This window comes from Arachis ipaensis, chromosome B1 (assembly GCF_059453495.1).
Source record: "Arachis ipaensis isolate K30076 ecotype BB chromosome B1, ASM5945349v1, whole genome shotgun sequence".
Lineage (NCBI taxonomy): Eukaryota > Viridiplantae > Streptophyta > Magnoliopsida > Fabales > Fabaceae > Arachis > Arachis ipaensis.
In genome coordinates, this window is record NC_142436.1 from 120,509,858 (window position 1) to 120,527,060 (window position 17,203).

General features: G+C 26.5%; 1 protein-coding gene across 2 annotated transcripts; it reads left to right on the plus strand.

The window, feature by feature from the left end:
* Positions 1-9,438: 9,438 nt before the first annotated feature.
* Positions 9,439-13,159, plus strand: LOC148578144 (uncharacterized). Of its 2 annotated transcripts, XM_088499242.1 has the most exons (5): positions 9,439-11,714; positions 11,818-11,912; positions 12,045-12,114; positions 12,206-12,305; positions 12,398-13,159. In XM_088499242.1, the coding sequence occupies exons 1-5, from the start codon at positions 9,439-9,441 to the stop codon at positions 13,157-13,159; spliced, it is 3,303 nt and encodes a 1,100-aa protein (XP_088355368.1). The 2 variants fall into 2 exon arrangements, with proteins under 2 accessions (XP_088355368.1, XP_088355364.1); XM_088499238.1 differs by having other exon boundaries at positions 11,818-12,114.
* The last annotated feature ends 4,044 nt before the right edge of the window (positions 13,160-17,203 follow it).

The following is a 17,203-nucleotide window of genomic DNA, read 5'->3' on the forward strand; positions in this document are numbered from 1 at the left end:
CTAAATCTAAGAATCAAAGCATTCTTTTTTTTTTTCTAATCTGTTATTCTTATTTGATTGGGCAATTGTTTCTAAGGAGTTTTATAGGTCAAGTTCAAATCACATCCCCTCCATATTTTCTACGTTTGTCCGAAAATATTCGAAGTGGAGTATATAATGAGATTGAATTTTCTCAATTTAGGTTCAGTTTTGAAAAATTCGTGTTAACCGTGAAGATGCAATTCAAAGATTGGTACTATATTTAAATTTTCTTCTCTTAAGCTTTTTGTATTAATAATAATTTTATAATATATTGTGATTTTTTTTCAGAAACTACCGGCCTTCTGGTGCATTAATGCAATGCCATTGAGGAGAATAAAAGTCAATTCAGTTTGACAATTTTAACAAGATAGTCTAAATTTGTACGGATTCTAAATGTTCGATCTTATGATATTATTTCGGTTGGGTGTTACGAGATTGACTCTAATCTATACGTATCTAAGGATTAGAACACTACTAGAAATAAGGCTTTTTCGGACGAATTTTGAGACGAAATTGAAATAAATTTCGAACAAATTATAGACAAATTTTTTCTTTCAAACAAAATTGGGACGGATTTTTTTTGTCCCAAAAAGCCTTGTTGCTAATTTAAATTTTGTCTGAAATTTCGTCCGAAATTTTTTCAGACGATTTTGTGACAGATTTCGAATAGGCATTTATCTGCTAGATTTCTAACTATTATGATGTATTTTAGACGAATTTCAGACAGATTAGCTAACATAAAAACAACGTATTTCAGACAAATTTCAAACAAAAAATATACTTTATTTCAGACAAATTTCTAACGAATTTAGTCAAATATAACAAATTTTTTTCGAACAAATTTTAGACAAATCAAATATTTCTTTTCAATTAAATTTCAGACAAATTTAATTTAAAAGAATTTAAATATTTGAAACAAATTTCATACAAAACAACCAATTATTTTCGCACAAATTTTCTACAAATTTAATATAATATTTCAAATAATTTTCATACAAAATAATTTGCTATTTAATAGATAAATATTTTAGAAAATAAATTGTATTCGATTTGCTTTCTATATTAAGACCATCATAATCATTTTTTTCATATTACATCATCCAAATTATAAACACATAATAAAATCATGAAAAAGTTAATTACCATAAAAGAGTTAAAAAAATATTTATTATTAAAATACTTTTGTCCATAAATGTAATCAAACTAAAATAAGAAAAAAAATACTTAAACTAAAACAAAGAAAGCCTTTAAAAAGGTCAAATATCATGAATAAAATAAAATGTACTAACTAATTCACCTAAAATTCCTTAATCTAAATCAGAAGAAACATATACTCCAAATATCAATCACTCATGTTATCATCACTAGAGCCTGTCCCAAGCTCATCTTCCGTAGGATCAGACAAGGTTGAAGGAAGTGGGAGATTCAACTTTTTATACAAAGCATGAATTGTCTTTTCAGTAGAACCAATTCTTTTCTGTTGAACTTTTAGTTGACGTCCTTGATCTTTTAACTTGTGCTCAGCATCTTTCAACTTAACCTTTTGCTCTTCATTGATCATTTCTTGCTCCTTTGCTTTTTCTTTCCACATGTGAAGTTCTTGCTCAATATTTAGATTATCTTTGGATGTCTCTGAACAATTTCTGGAATCCAACTTTGAAGAGAGATCTAAACCAAAAGAACCTAAACCAAAAGCAGCTTTCTTTTTTCCCTTTGTCACAACTTCGTTCCAAACAGTATAATCATCTGGTATATCTAGGCCTTCCTTAGATGCCTCAACATCTCCCTCATTATCCAAGGATAAAGCTACTTGAGAAAGTTCTGTCTTTCGCTTTTTGAATTCACCCTACAAAATCAATTCATGTTAATCGCAACTAAATATGCCATGAACAAATACTAACATATAGTGAAAATTAGCAGTTGAAAAAAACAAAAAGAAGAACAAATTAGCATCACATACAATGACTTTCTCAGATCTTTCATCAATCCAACTTTTGTCTTTTTTGGTGTGGCATTTAGTATAAACTTCTTCTAGAGAAGGTTTTAGTCCCGTAGCTTTCTCCTATAATATAACAGTTTTAATCGATAGAAAAAAAAAAGAATAAGAGAACATTGCAAAAATAATAAGAATAAGACTATAAATAAACTATTTTTATCTTACCATTCTGCGTGCATGTTCACCAATAGATATGGAACCACCAGTATGCATAGAACTTCCAGCATTTAATGCTCGATTCACAGTATTTGCTACTGACCAGTTCTTAAATTTTGAATCTGTAGCAAAATAATGTAATAGTTGACGCCAAACGGGTTCAGGAATATATTTTGGTACATGGTTAGGGTCTTTTGAATAATTGCGTCTCTCCTGATTCATCAATGATCTTAATCGATTACTCCCTTTAATCTAAAAAATTTGACGAATTCTTGCATTGTGTTGAGGTTCCCACATACAATTTTTCTATAAAAGAAAACAAACATATACATTGAATTACCCACTATGTATAATATCAAAATAACAAAAAAAATGATAATAAATACTTACCTTAAATTCAATAAACCACAAATCTCGCATTTGCTCACTAGCATGTCTCCAGGAAGGGCAGAATTCTGAAAATTTGCTTTTAATGGCATTTGTTACATGACGAACAGCAGTACATGGATTAAACCTATAAGAAGTTCAAATAATGAGTAATTACACATGTATTCATAATAAAAATAATATAGAGAGAACATTAAAATAGAAAACTGATTGTTGTACTTACTCATTGCCAAAAGGCTCTATTTTCAAGAGCCCTTCTTGAGTGACAAGTTCACCTTCTTGAGCAAGAGATTCATCTTGATGATTTTCATCCGATGAGTGAGCATGATGTAAATTTCGTTCATTATTAGGAGCATTATCAAATGACTGAGGTTGGATAGGTGAACAATATGGTGATTCAGCTGGTGATTGTGATGGTGATGGTGTATGATCGGCATGGGAAGATAGTAAATTTCTCTTGAATTTTTGTGGTGGCTGCGAAGAAGAGGGTGGTAATGCTGAAGGCTTTTTAGATACATGTGAAGGAACTGGAGCTCGTGATTTTGTAGGTTTAGGGTGTGAAAGCTTAGTTTTGTGTGCACTAATCACCTTCTTATTACCAGACTGTTGTACTTTAATTGACAAGTGTTTTTTATTTTTTTTAGAACCTGACATCTAAAACAACAAAGATTTATAAGATTACTAAGACATTGCATTTAAATTTCAGTAACATGTACATCATCGAAATAATTAAAAAAATAACAATGTAAAATAATACTTAGCTGCCAAAATAATCAATGAGGATGTAAAATAAAGTGCTACTATGCTTTAGTACTAAACTACTAATATATATGTACACATGAGTATTTTAACAAGTTCATAGTCATAATTACAACACAGACATAATCAAACTAAATCCAACCAATAAACTATAATCACAATAATATCAATGACAATTATAATTCATAGTCAAAAACTAAAGTCAATTACGTCAAATAATCACATAATACAACACTGGGTGTTTTAACATCAAACTTCCAGTCATAAATACCTTTTTACTCCTTTCTTCATAAGAATGCATGATTATGCCGTAGTCTTCACTAAAATATGTGTGCGTGTAGCTTGTTACTGACTCCCACTTTCTTAAAAGAAGCCATACAAAAGACACAATCAAAAAGTTAACAAACTTAAACAATTCACGAAGGATTCACAACTCTTGAGAAGCGCCTAGAAGAAACAATTTGAATAAAATGCAACTAATTGACTTTATATAGTTTTAAATATTGTTAAAATTAAGGTCCTTTTTTTCTATATATATATTATACTTATATTCCACTACTGCTCATAACTACTCCATTGTACAAGTGCAAATTCCATATTGAAGCCAAAGAATAATATGAAATAATGCAATAAGGAACTATTATTGCTCACAACTATATTAGATAATTCTTATCAATATTTATTACTTATATACATAGATAAACTAATAATAATATGATGAATGCAATCAAGAAAAGAAAGTCTCATATTTATAAAAGACTATAGATTCAAAACCGGATGAATAAAGTATAAAATTATTGTACAAACAACTCATAATTTGTGAATTTAATATGATTTAATAACAAAACTCTTTTTATTATTAATAAATTTAAAGAATATTTTTTATTCAACAACTTAATAATTTATAGTTCTTCTATGTGTTCCTAATATGTTGTTTTTTCTTATAAAAGAAAAAGATAAACACAACTAAAAAGATAAATTCTTCCTAAACTTTAACAGAAAATATTTATCATTTGTACTCTGCCACTCTCTCCATTTCAAACTTCATCTCAATGGATTCTTAAACATTCTTTTTGGCATATAATATTTTTGGCATAAATTATCTCTAACTTGCTCTCCATTTCAATACATTTCAAGACCTTTTGGCATAAATAAAATTATTTGTGCCACTTGCCAATTTCAATTCAAGTTCAGAAATTTTTACACTTACAGTATCAGACTAAAAAAAGAAGATAAGCGTGCAAAAGAATGAAGAATTCATATGTAACAATTATTGAGGGACAATTATATTTTTAGGACTCATACCACAGAAAATCAACAGTTGACAATAGATAAGCGTGCAAAAGAATGAAGAATTCATATGTAAGGTACTACATTTTTCTTACAGGTTTATCTACATAAGTATCATAAAAGCAGTTAACACAGTTGAAAACAGGATACATTGATAGCAGGAAAGCCATTTGTGACAAAAGCTCTTAATAAAACCATCAATTTGAAGCTTCGAAAATACAAAACTTATGATTCAGTCTGGTCATAGCAATTATAGTTTCATTGAAGTATCATAATAAATTAATAACAAATCATAAATAAAATAAAATAGACATTTACAATTTTTGAAAGCAAAACTTCAAAAGAATCCAGGGAGCTGGTTTCTCTTTACTGAAAGCAAAACTTCAAAAAAACACATTCATTCAAAACAGGATACATTGATAGCAGGAAAGCCATTTGTGACAAAAGCTCTTAATAAAACCATCAATTTGAAGCTTCGGAAATACAAAACTTATGATTCAGTCTGGTCATAGCAATTATAGTTTCATTGAAGTATCATAATAAATTAATAACAAATCATAAATAAAATAAAATAGACATTTACAATTTTTGAAAGCAAAACTTCAAAAGAATCCAGGGAGCTGGTTTCTCTTTACTGAAAGCAAAACTTCAAAAAAACACATTCATTCAAAACAGGATACATTGATAGCAGGAAAGCCATTTGTGACAAAAGCTCTTAATAAAACCATCAATTTGAAGCTTCGGAAATACAAAACTTATGATTCAGTCTGGTCATAGCAATTATAGTTTCATTGAAGTATCATAATAAATTAATAACAAATCATAAATAAAATAAAATAGACATTTACAATTTTTGAAAGCAAAACTTCAAAAGAATCCAGGGAGCTGGTTTCTCTTTACTGAAAGCAAAACTTCAAAAAAACACATTCATTCAAAACAGGATACATTGATAGCAGGAAAGCCATTTGTGACAAAAGCTCTTAATAAAACCATCAATTTGAAGCTTCGGAAATACAAAACTTATGATTCAGTCTGGTCATAGCAATTATAGTTTCATTGAAGTATCATAATAAATTAATAACAAATCATAAATAAAATAAAATAGACATTTACAATTTTTGAAAGCAAAACTTCAAAAGAATCCAGGGAGATGGTTTCTCTTTACTGAAAGCAAAACTTCAAAAAAACACATTCATTCACCATAAGATACGAAACAAAATAAAATAAAATAAAAGCATGTATAGATCGGTGGAGCATTCCTCCTCTATGGAAGACACCCCACTCACCTCTACTTACCAGATTCTATTCCTTTCTCACGTCAAGAATTAGGGAAGTGCTTTTTCTATGATTCGCTTGCCGGGCAAAACTCTTCTCTTCGCTATCCAGATCCCAGGCTTTAACTACCTGCACGGAAGCCTTCCCTTACTGGCGCGCTGAGACCGGAAGAGGTGGCCACATGCAGGAGGCAGAACGGTGTGAGCAAAGCAGTGTGAGCGACTGGGGTTGTAGCCTTGAGCGCGACGCACGAGCGTGGAGGTTGCCTGAGGTGTGAGGTCCGAGGCTTGCCTAGCGTTCGTCCCGGAAGATCACCGGCGGCCACAAGTAGGAGGCAGAGCACGCAGAAGAAAGTGACCCTAGCTGTGATATGAGAAGGGAGAAGGCACTTTAAATCTGAAATCCTTGGAACCCAAATGGCGGTCTTGATTAAAAATTTTGGATTTTTGGCGCAGGTAAATAAGTGGCTTTAAAATAACTACATATAATAAATTTTAAAATTAATATTATATCTACTTTTTACTATCAATTTTAAAAAAGATAAGATTATAACGAAAATATTTAAAATTAATATTATATCTAATTTTTATTTTTAAATTAAAAAAAAAAGATTATAACGAAAATATCCAAAAATAAGTTATGGAATATTGATTTTTAAAAGATAGATATTTTAAAAAATTATATCTAATATTAATTTTAAAGTATTTGAATTAAATTATGTTTTTAAATTTTTGTTACATAATAATCTTAAAAACTAAATATTTAGAAGATCATATTAATTAAATACAAATTTTATATTAATGGATAAGATAGATAAGATAAAATAAGATAAGATAATTGTCTCAAATTATATAAAGAGGTGTTAAAGACTCCTCAATTATATTACTCATTCCACACACATATACTTTTTAAATATATTCTGTGTTGGAGTATCTTTATAAGTACTCATCCATCGTTCCAATAAGACAAATTGTCTTAAACACAATCCGTACATAGGTAAAATTTGTTTTAATATCTATCATTATGTGATTTAATGTTTATTATTATAATTTTTTATTATTAATAATTTATTATTTACCGATTAGTTCTTTATTTACTTTATCTTGTTTAGTTGAATTAATAATTTTTAAGATAAAAAGTTATTTGTGTCTTTTTATAAAAAAAAGAATAAAGAATAAAAATTTTTTTAATATCTAACCGAGACAGTTTTTTATACTTTTGTGTCCATTCTTCTACGAAGGACAGTGATGGACACAGGATTTAGAAGGATAGGCATAGACTTTTTTATAAATTTTGTTTTCCTTTGTGTCTATAGATATTTTTTATTATTCCACTATTACCCCTTCTTATTTTTCTTATTGCGTTATGTTCAGAGAGGTACTATCTTCTTCCTGGTCTTTCTTTATCTCTGCGTTCTTTCTTTCTCTTTCTTTCAGGTATTCTCTCCTTTTTGTAGAATTTTTTATTGGACTTCATAATTCCTTCCTTCTTATCGTTCTTACTTCAATACCATTTTAACTTTGTATTATATTATTTGATTTGTAATAAAAATAATGACAAAAATAATTAATTCTTAAAACTTTTGAAAATATTATCAAAGGTAAAATTGATCTTTTAAAATGCTAAAAAATAATTTATAAGTTATAATTGATTTTATATAATTTAAAGAAAAATCAGTTTTTAGATAAAAAAATTGGTTTTCTAAATATTTAATAGATTTTTATGTGTAAAAACTATTTTTTTCATGTAAAAACGAATTCTTTTTTAATACTGATTTTTTATTTAAAATTAGTTTGGCTTATTAACCTAAACAAATTTTTTTATTAATCAAACTCATATTTATTTTTTTGTTAATCTTAACCATATGTATTGCTACATATAAATATTAAATTTAAAAATAAAATAATTATATTTATAAATTTTATTTTAATATAAATATTATTATATATTTTTTTATTAAAATTTTTGGCTTCTTCAAACATTTTTTTCAAGTTCTGTCTGTACTCCTATGTCCTCTCATTCTCTATTAAATTAGTTTGTATTTGATGTAGAAAATTTGGAATTACATGGCTATTTTAGTCATTCACTATAATATTTTAGTCTTGTCCATGTGTATCCAAACATAATACTGGACATTACATTAGTGTCTTGTACATCGTATCCAAATATAATACACAAAGAATAATTTTTAGTATCTCCATCCTATTGTCTCTGTCTCAGTATCATATCATGTCCTGTCTCTATAAACAAACACAGCCATAAGAATGGAATACTTTTTAAGTTTTAAATTAGATAACGTTAAAAACTTGAAACAATGAACAGTCATATTCAAAACGATGAGATTTATAATACCGTATGATTTAGTAAGGTTCCAGTAGATCTCTTTGAAATTTTATGATTGAACAATTTGAAAAAGTAATGTAATAAAAAAAATTTTTTTAAAATACATATTTTTACTAATATTTTAAAAATATTTAGCTAATTTAAAACAATATAGAACAGAAATAATAAATATTTTGTTAATTTTATTCTATTATAAATATTTGTATTTTATTTTTATATTAAAATAACTATTATTTTTAAATTTTAATAATTTATTTATTAGTTTATATCTATTATATACTACAAGTAATTGTCTCAAAAATGATATTAATAGATATTATATCATTATTAAAAAAAATAAGTGAATTTATAATTATTATTAAATAAAAATATAATTAATTTAAGAATGAATGAGTTTATAATTAAAATTAAAATAAATTAAGTAGAAGTAAACTATATGATAAAATATATATATATATATATATATATATTATAATTTGCATATACATTAATGAGAGTTAAATCAGCTTAGTGGCATAAAAAGATATTTTTATTGTAAATGACAAGGGTTCGAACCCAATTCACACATTTTGAGAAATTTTAAACTTCATACGGTGCGGTCAGACCGACTTTATCGAATTTGACCGATTTTTTTGGATTTGACTGATTTTTTTGTCGAAGCGGTCGATCTGATTTAATTTTAATAAAAATGGATAAGATCTTTGCAAGTTTATTTTTATATTTTTGTATTTTTTAAAATTTTTGGAATTTTTTTATGTTCACTGAAGTATATTTTTATAATTTTTTACATGAATTTTTATTATTCATTGTTGATATAAATTTTTTTATCATTATTATCGATATATATTTTTTTATAGAATAATATTATTATTTTATTTGACTTTGTGTAATTTTTATCTTGTGTTTTTAAAATTAGTATATATTTTATTTATTATTATCATTTTTTCATATTATAAATTTCAACACATACATTTAAGTTTTTTTCCTAAAAAATTATAGTGAAATAGTTCATTTTAATAGTATGATATACTAATTTTTTAATAGTAATATGAATTATCGGTGAAGTGTGGTACATATTTTTTAGATGATTTATTATTTATCAAAATATAATATTATAATTTTGTAACATTAAATTAATTATACTCATAGTTGGTTATCTCATAAAAATATAATTTAATTAATCTAATTTTTAATATACTTTATATGTAGATATGGAAATTTCAGAACATCGAAAGTGGATGTACAATAGAAATTTGCCAAATCGAGGAGGATTACGACAGGAATTTGTCAATGGCGTTCGAAATTTTATTGATACAGTTACAAAACAACCTCAATTTGTACTTGAAGGCAGTGTACTTAGATGTCCTTACAACAAACATAAAAATAAGATTTTCTTAACTCCGGATGAGGTTTCATTAGATTTATATAAATATGGTTTCATGCCAAGATACTGGTGTTGGGATTCACATGGAGAGAGTCCTTTGCATTTGAATTTAGATCAAGATAATAATCAAGAAGATACATGTTCTTCTCCGCATGCTAATATGCCAATAAGAAATTCGTATGAATCTATGGTGGTTGATGCTGCTGGACCAGAATTTATGAGTCAATTTGAAGAAAACATGGAGGAGCCTCCGAATGCAGAAGCTAAAAAATTTTATGATTTATTACAGTCTGCTCAGCGCCCATTATTTGAGGGATGTATTGATCATTCAGAATTATCAATGGCAGTTAAAATGTTGAGTATAAAAGCTAAAGGGAATGTATCTCAACAAATCTTTGATGATTTCGTGAAAGCTATGAAAGAAGTGATGCCGAAGGATAACTTACTTGTCTCCAATTTTTATGAAGCAAAGAAGCTAGTATCGAAACTTGGCATGGAAAGCAATAAAATTGATTGTTGCATTAATGGTTGTATGCTGTATTACAAGGAGGATGATATACTACGAAAGGAATGTAAATTTTGTCATTCTCCAAGGTACAAGATAGGTAAAAAGGGTAAACAAGTTCCTTTGAAACGAATGCACTATTTACCACTTATACCTCGTTTAAGAAGACTTTATGCTTCAATGAATACAGCATCTCACATGCGATGGCATTTTGATCACGAGTTTAAAGGAGTTCTTGAGCATCCATCAGATTCAAAAGCATGGAAGTATTTTGATAGAAAACATCCACAATTTTCTCAAGAACCACGCAATGTCAGACTAGGATTATGTGCTGATGGATTCACCCCTTTTGGTAAATCCGGTAAACAATATTCATGTTGGCCAATAATTGTCACTCCGTATAACCTGCCTCCTTCTATGTGCATGAAAACTCCTTACATGTTTTTATCCATGATTATCCCTGGTCCTCGTAATCCCAAAACCAGGATTGATGTATACCTGCAGCCCTTGATTGATGAGCTAAAACTACTATGGAAAGATGGCGTTTTAACTTATGATATTCATTCCAAGTCAAATTTTGTAATGCGAGCTGCATTGTTGTGGACTATTAATGATTTTCCTGCATATGGAATGTTGTCTGGATGGATGACAGCAGGCAGGCTAGCATGCCCATACTGTATGGAACGAACCAAGGCATTCCAATTAAAAAATGGGGGAAAGCCATCATGGTTTGACTGCCACAGACAATTCTTGCCAAATAATCACATGTTTAGAAGAAACAAGGATGCATTCTATAAGAATAGAATTGAGAGATCAGAACCTCCTCCAAGATTGACTGGAGATCAAATATGGTATATAGTTCAGAATTATGATAAGATAAGTGATGTTGAGCAACTTGAGATAGAAGGATATGGAAGTACGCATAATTGGACCAAAAGAAGCATATTTTGGGATTTACCTTATTGGCGTCATAATTTAATCCGTCATAACCTTGATGTAATGCATATTGAGAAGAACGTATTTGATAATATATTCAATACTGTCATGGACATCAAAGAGAAGACTAAAGATAATGTAAAGGCTAGAATGGATCTGTCATTATACTGCAAGCGAAAAAATTTAGAACTGCCAGAACAAAGTGGAGGTAAAATTATAAAACCCAAAGCAAACTACACATTTACCCTCCAGCAAAAGAGGGCAATATGTGAATGGGTGAAAGAGTTAAGGATGCCTGATGGGTATGTTTCAAATTTAGGGAGATGTGTTGACATGAAGGAGGGCAAGTTATATGGAATGAAAAGTCATGATTGTCATATATTTATGGAACGTTTACTGCCAATTGCTTTTAGTTCATTGCCAGAGCAGATATGGAAGCCAATAACAGAGTTAAGTCAATTCTTTCGAGATTTGTGCTCAACATCGTTACGAGAAGATGTTCTAAATAAGCTAGAAGAAAATATTCCAATTGTGCTATGCAAGCTAGAACGTATTTTTCCTCCTGGATTTTTTGACTCAATGGAACATCTACCTATTCATTTGCCATTTGAAGCATTGCTTGGTGGTCCTGTGCAATATAGATGGATGTATCCTTTTGAGAGGTACCTTATTTACACCTCTATATTTACTCTCAAATTTCTTTTTACTGTTTTATTAGGTCAACTATTTGTTATTTGATTTTTGTTATGAATTTTTTCATGATAGGTTTCTCCATCATCTTAAGAAAAAGGTCAAGAACAAAGCACATGTTGAAGGATCTATCGTTGAATCATACCTAATTGAGGAGATTTCTTACTTTTGTGAGTACTATTTTAACCAAACTAGCATCGACGCAAAGCAAAATGATGAAGGTGATGATTCAGTTGAGCAAAATTTGTCTATTTTTAATTTGCCTGGTTGTTTTGCTGGTGAATGCAAAACTCGTTATTTAGATGACAAAGAATTCAGTGCAGCCATGAATCATATACTAATAAACTGTGATGAAATTAAGCCATATATTGAGTGAGTATTTATCTTTCTATATATATTCTTACTATTAATAATATTTTCTTATATTAATAATTTTAATTTATTTGAAATTTATGTACTATAGGATCTTTGTGGATTTCATACGCCAAGATCATATAACTTTAAGTGATGAACAAGTTGATCAATTTATTGAAGCGGAGTTTGCAAAATGGTTTAAAAATTATGTAAGTCAACATGATATGATAGTCTTATTGTACACACAATTTTTGGTAGATGACATATTATATTCTAACTTATTGGTTCTTATTTAATACAGGTTCATGATCCTTTAAATAATGTGACAGATTCGAATATTCATTCCTTGGCATGGGGTCCTTTAAGAATTGTTAAATGTTGGCCTATCTACAAAGTCAATGGCTTCAAGTTTCACACAAGATCTCACTCAAGTGGAAAGTCAACTCAGAATTATGGAATATGTGTCAAAGGCACAGGTTATGGTGAATATGAAAATGATTTCTATGGCCAGCTTAATGAAATTATTCAAGTTGAGTATACTGGGCTACCACTAAAAAGAGTTGTACTATTTAAATGTGAATGGTTTGATCCCACAATTGGCAAAGGAACAAAGGTAAACAAAGAGTATGGAATCATACAGATTCGAAAGAATCGACGATATGGTAAATATGATCCGTTTATCATTGCACATAAAGCAATTCAAGTATATTTTGCACCTCATCCAATGAGCAACACCAAGGAAAAAGCAGAATGGTGGTTTGTATTCAAGACTAAAGCAAGAGGTGAGATTGAGATTGAAACAACGGAGGATTTTGCATATCAAGAAGATGGCACAAATCAATCTAACAATCATATCTCAAATGATATTGACATTACTGTTGATTTACTGGATACCAATAGTACAAGATATGAAGAAGAAGAAGATGATGATGATGATGATGATGATGATGATGATGATGATGATAATGAGCCACTTGGGGATGAAGACGAAGATATGGATGAGGATGAGAACGAAGATGAGGACGACGACGAGAACAATGAGGATGAAGATCAAAATGAATAGTATGAAAAAGTCCACTAAGAAATGTATTTATTTGTATTTTTTTAAATTTTTAATATACTACAATCTTATGAAAAAGTATATGACTTTTTTATTTTACGTGATTTTTTTATTATATTTTATTTTTACTATTTTTTTTAGAAGATTGGATATAATTTATTGAGAAAGTCTAGGAACTAGCACTTTTATTAAAATTTGGCCAGCATTTAATCATTAAAGGAAAAATGAGTAATTGTCCACCATTAGATGTAATCTTACACTATTAAAAACACTACTGATGACTAATTGATGGTTACAAATCACAAAATCTGCTGACCCCTAGCACTCTTCTAATTTATTTTTAAAATTTTTATATATGTAATTCTTTGATACACTTTATCTTAAATTTGTTAAAAAATTAAAATTTGAATTATTATAACGTAAATAATTAAAAGAATAAATTAAAAATAATATGAGGTAACTAAAAAAATCAAAATTAAATATAAGATGGTTTATAAAAATTTGTATGAGAAATTTAATATTAAGTATAATAAAAATAAAAGAATAAAAAAAAAGAAGATAGAGTATATAAAAAAGTCAAACATAATATACAATGATAGAAAAAGAAAACTAATATAGTCAATTTAGTTCTAAAATTTAGGATTGAATAAGTATATTTGTTAAAATTTTTTTATTTAGTACTGAGTACGTACTACCTGAATTAAAAGAGTTACGGTGAATAATAATTTACTAGTCTTATATTTTAATGGTTGATCTATAATGATTCAATTAATTATTTTAAGATTGTAATTTACTTCATATTTGATATTATATAAAAATAAATTATTAACTTAATAAAAAATTAAATGATTTTTTTATTTTTTAAAATATTTAAAAATATATTTTAAAAATAAACCAATTAAATTTCATGGTAACCCCACCAAAAGTACCCATTTCGTTGGCGCCAGCACAAAATGACTTCCCCCACCAGAAGTTCCAATTCGTGTGCGCCTCTCCTGAGATGATGACACTAAATCTATTTCGCGGGTGCTTTGCGAACAATGGCCTGCGCATTTTTGTAAAGCTTTCTCTGCATGCGTATTATGAGAATTAATTTTTTTATTTACTTATTTATATAAAAAAAGCCTGCATAAATAATCGCTAACGTACCTATTAATCCAATTTTAAAAAATATGTATAATAATAAATAAGATGTTAATTGGTATGATGATTATTGCATATTTTGAACAAGAGGTTTTGGAGTTGAAAGGTGCAAACAAAAACCGTACCTTTTTATAAGTTATATATAATTAAGGTTATTTTAGGAAAAAAAACTTTATTTTAGAATAGTAAAAATATTTGGGACAAATCATAGACTAATTTAAAATATAAATAATATTTTTATACTAAATTTTAAAAGTTTTTAATAAATATTTGAAATCTATTTGAAAATTGATGAACTTTCAAACGGAATTTACAAATGATGCTATTTTTGTCTCAAATTTGTGGGAAAAAATTTTGTCTACTTCGAAGGGTTAGTTATAGTAAAAGCATTTAAGACTAATTATAGACAAATTTGGGATAGAATTAACATTTTTCAAAATGCGTCCCAAATCCGTCTGAAGTTATTGCGCATATTCAGATGGAATACGGACGAATTATAGTTTTTGTCCAAAATGTGTTGCTAATCTGTATGAAATTTTTGGCGCCATCTAAAAAAAATTTGGCGCCAAAATTTGGGACAAAATTTAGACAAATTTAGGACAGAATATATTATTTCAATATCTCCACTAAAAATTGTTCAACATTTGTCTCAAATTTATCCGAAATGAAAAAGTCATTCGGACGGAATAAATTTCGTTTAAAATTTTTGTCCGAAAAAGCCCGATTTCTAGTAGTGGAATAGATTAAATATTATTTAAATAATTTAGTTCTAATGTTCGTATTATTTGATTAAATTAGTTTTAGAAAAATTTAAATTGTTGTCTCAATTTATATATTATTATTATTTTTTTGGATATGTTATTTTTAAACTTTTTAATATGAATTTTTTTATTTTTAAGTTTTCTTCTTTTTTAGATATATGTATCACCTTTTTTTTATTTCAGATTAGTAATGCAATTATTAAGAGAAATATAATTCATCAATAGATTAGAATGATTAAAAGTTTAATTATATTGTGTGGATACAAGATTGATTAATTAAGATTAAGGCGTGAAAAAGGAAAAAGAGTGCTTTCTTGCTAATATATAAAAATACGTGAAAAAATTTAAAATATCACCGTTTAAAAAAAATTGTTAATCACGCATATAAAAAGGGATTGGAGAATATGAATGGATATAAAAATAAAAAATTATTACTCGATTGTAGAATAAAAGATAATATATATATATTATAACAAAAAAATAATTAATATATGTGACTTAAATTTTTATATGTACAATTAATATATATAAATAAACAAATATTTAAAATTATTTAACAAAATTATTATATATGTATAGATAAATAAAAAAAATATTATAATTTATAAAAATTACACATATGATGACATTAATAATAAAGAATAAAAAAAATTATCGAATAATTGTAGGCTCAAAAAAATATTAATCATGATCAGAAAATAATTAATATATTTGATTTAAATATATTTAAATATAATTAATAAATATATATATATATATATATATATATATATAAACTACATAAAGAAGTATTTAGAATTATTTAACAAAATAAATATATTCTAAAAACAAAAATAATATTAACTAAACAATTGATATATATACATATAAATAAATACGAAAATTAGTATGATTTATGAATATTATTATGCGTATGATGGTATTAATGGAATAACAAAATTATTAAATGATTGTAGGCTAAAAAAATATTTATAATCAAAAAATAAAAAAAATAATTAAAATATATGACTTAATATATATGTATACTTAAATAAGGAAAGATTTAAAATTATTTAAATAAAATAAATAAATATGTCCTACGAAAAAAAATTATTAACTAATCGATCAATATATATTGGTAGTATAAACAAAAAAAATCATTAAATAAAAAATAAATAGTATGTTTTTAATTTTGGGAATAAAATGTAAATAATTATAATATAATAATTTGTTTAATTATTAATATTTACAATTGTTATTTTAAATCATAAATTTAGAAAGAAAAATATATTAACAAAAACTATTAATAACTATATTAGAGTTGATACACATAACACTAGATTAAGAAAAAATGAATGCATAACATGTTACTTTTTTATTAATCAAATTACTACAATCAAAATAATTTCAATAAAATAATTTAAAATTATAATTTCAACCTTATCACGTGTATAGTACGAATTATTGAACAATTTATTATCATGTACATGACATAGATTATTAAACAATTTCTCATATATTTTTTTCCAAAATAAAAATATTATTTTTTCTTATAATTATTATTCATTATCAATTCTTTCATTTAAATACTAATATTATTTATTAATTTTTTATTTATATTTCTCACATTTATTAAGAATTCCTTTTCAATATTTTAGATATTAATTGTTGTTATTTAATTAACTTATTTTAGGTATTTAATTATTAAAATTTTAGGTATTAATTATACCTCAATTACAGTATTAAGACTTTGAACATAATTTTAATTTAATTTTGGACAATATCAAATATATATATATATATATATATTTAGCTTATTATTTTTCTATCACATGACATATTTATTATTATATTTTAAATTTAGAGTTTTCTTGATCTAATATTGCGGTGAAAGAATGACAAACAAAAAAAAATATAGAAACCTTTCAAACATAATTACCGCTAATCTTTTTTTCTTTAGTTTTCAAATATATTATTTATTTTATTTATTTAGAGTAATAACTAAATTTATTATAACTGTAGTACAATTATCCTTAAACTATTAGTATTATTAGTATATTTTTAAAATTATTGACATATTAATATATATAATAAGCAATAGTAAATTTTCTTTTCATGTTTATCATTTAAAAAATTTATAATTTTGATATAATCTTTATTCTAT

Bases quoted from the DNA above. Each gene is read 5' to 3' on its own strand.
- LOC148578144 (XM_088499238.1), top strand. From the start codon at position 9,439: ATGGAAATTTCAGAACATCGAAAGTGGATGTACAATAGAAATTTGCCA. The intron at 12,115-12,205 runs GTGAGTATTTAT...TATGTACTATAG, and splicing joins GAAATTAAGCCATATATTGA to GATCTTTGTGGATTTCATAC. The intron at 12,306-12,397 runs GTAAGTCAACAT...TATTTAATACAG, and splicing joins CAAAATGGTTTAAAAATTAT to GTTCATGATCCTTTAAATAA.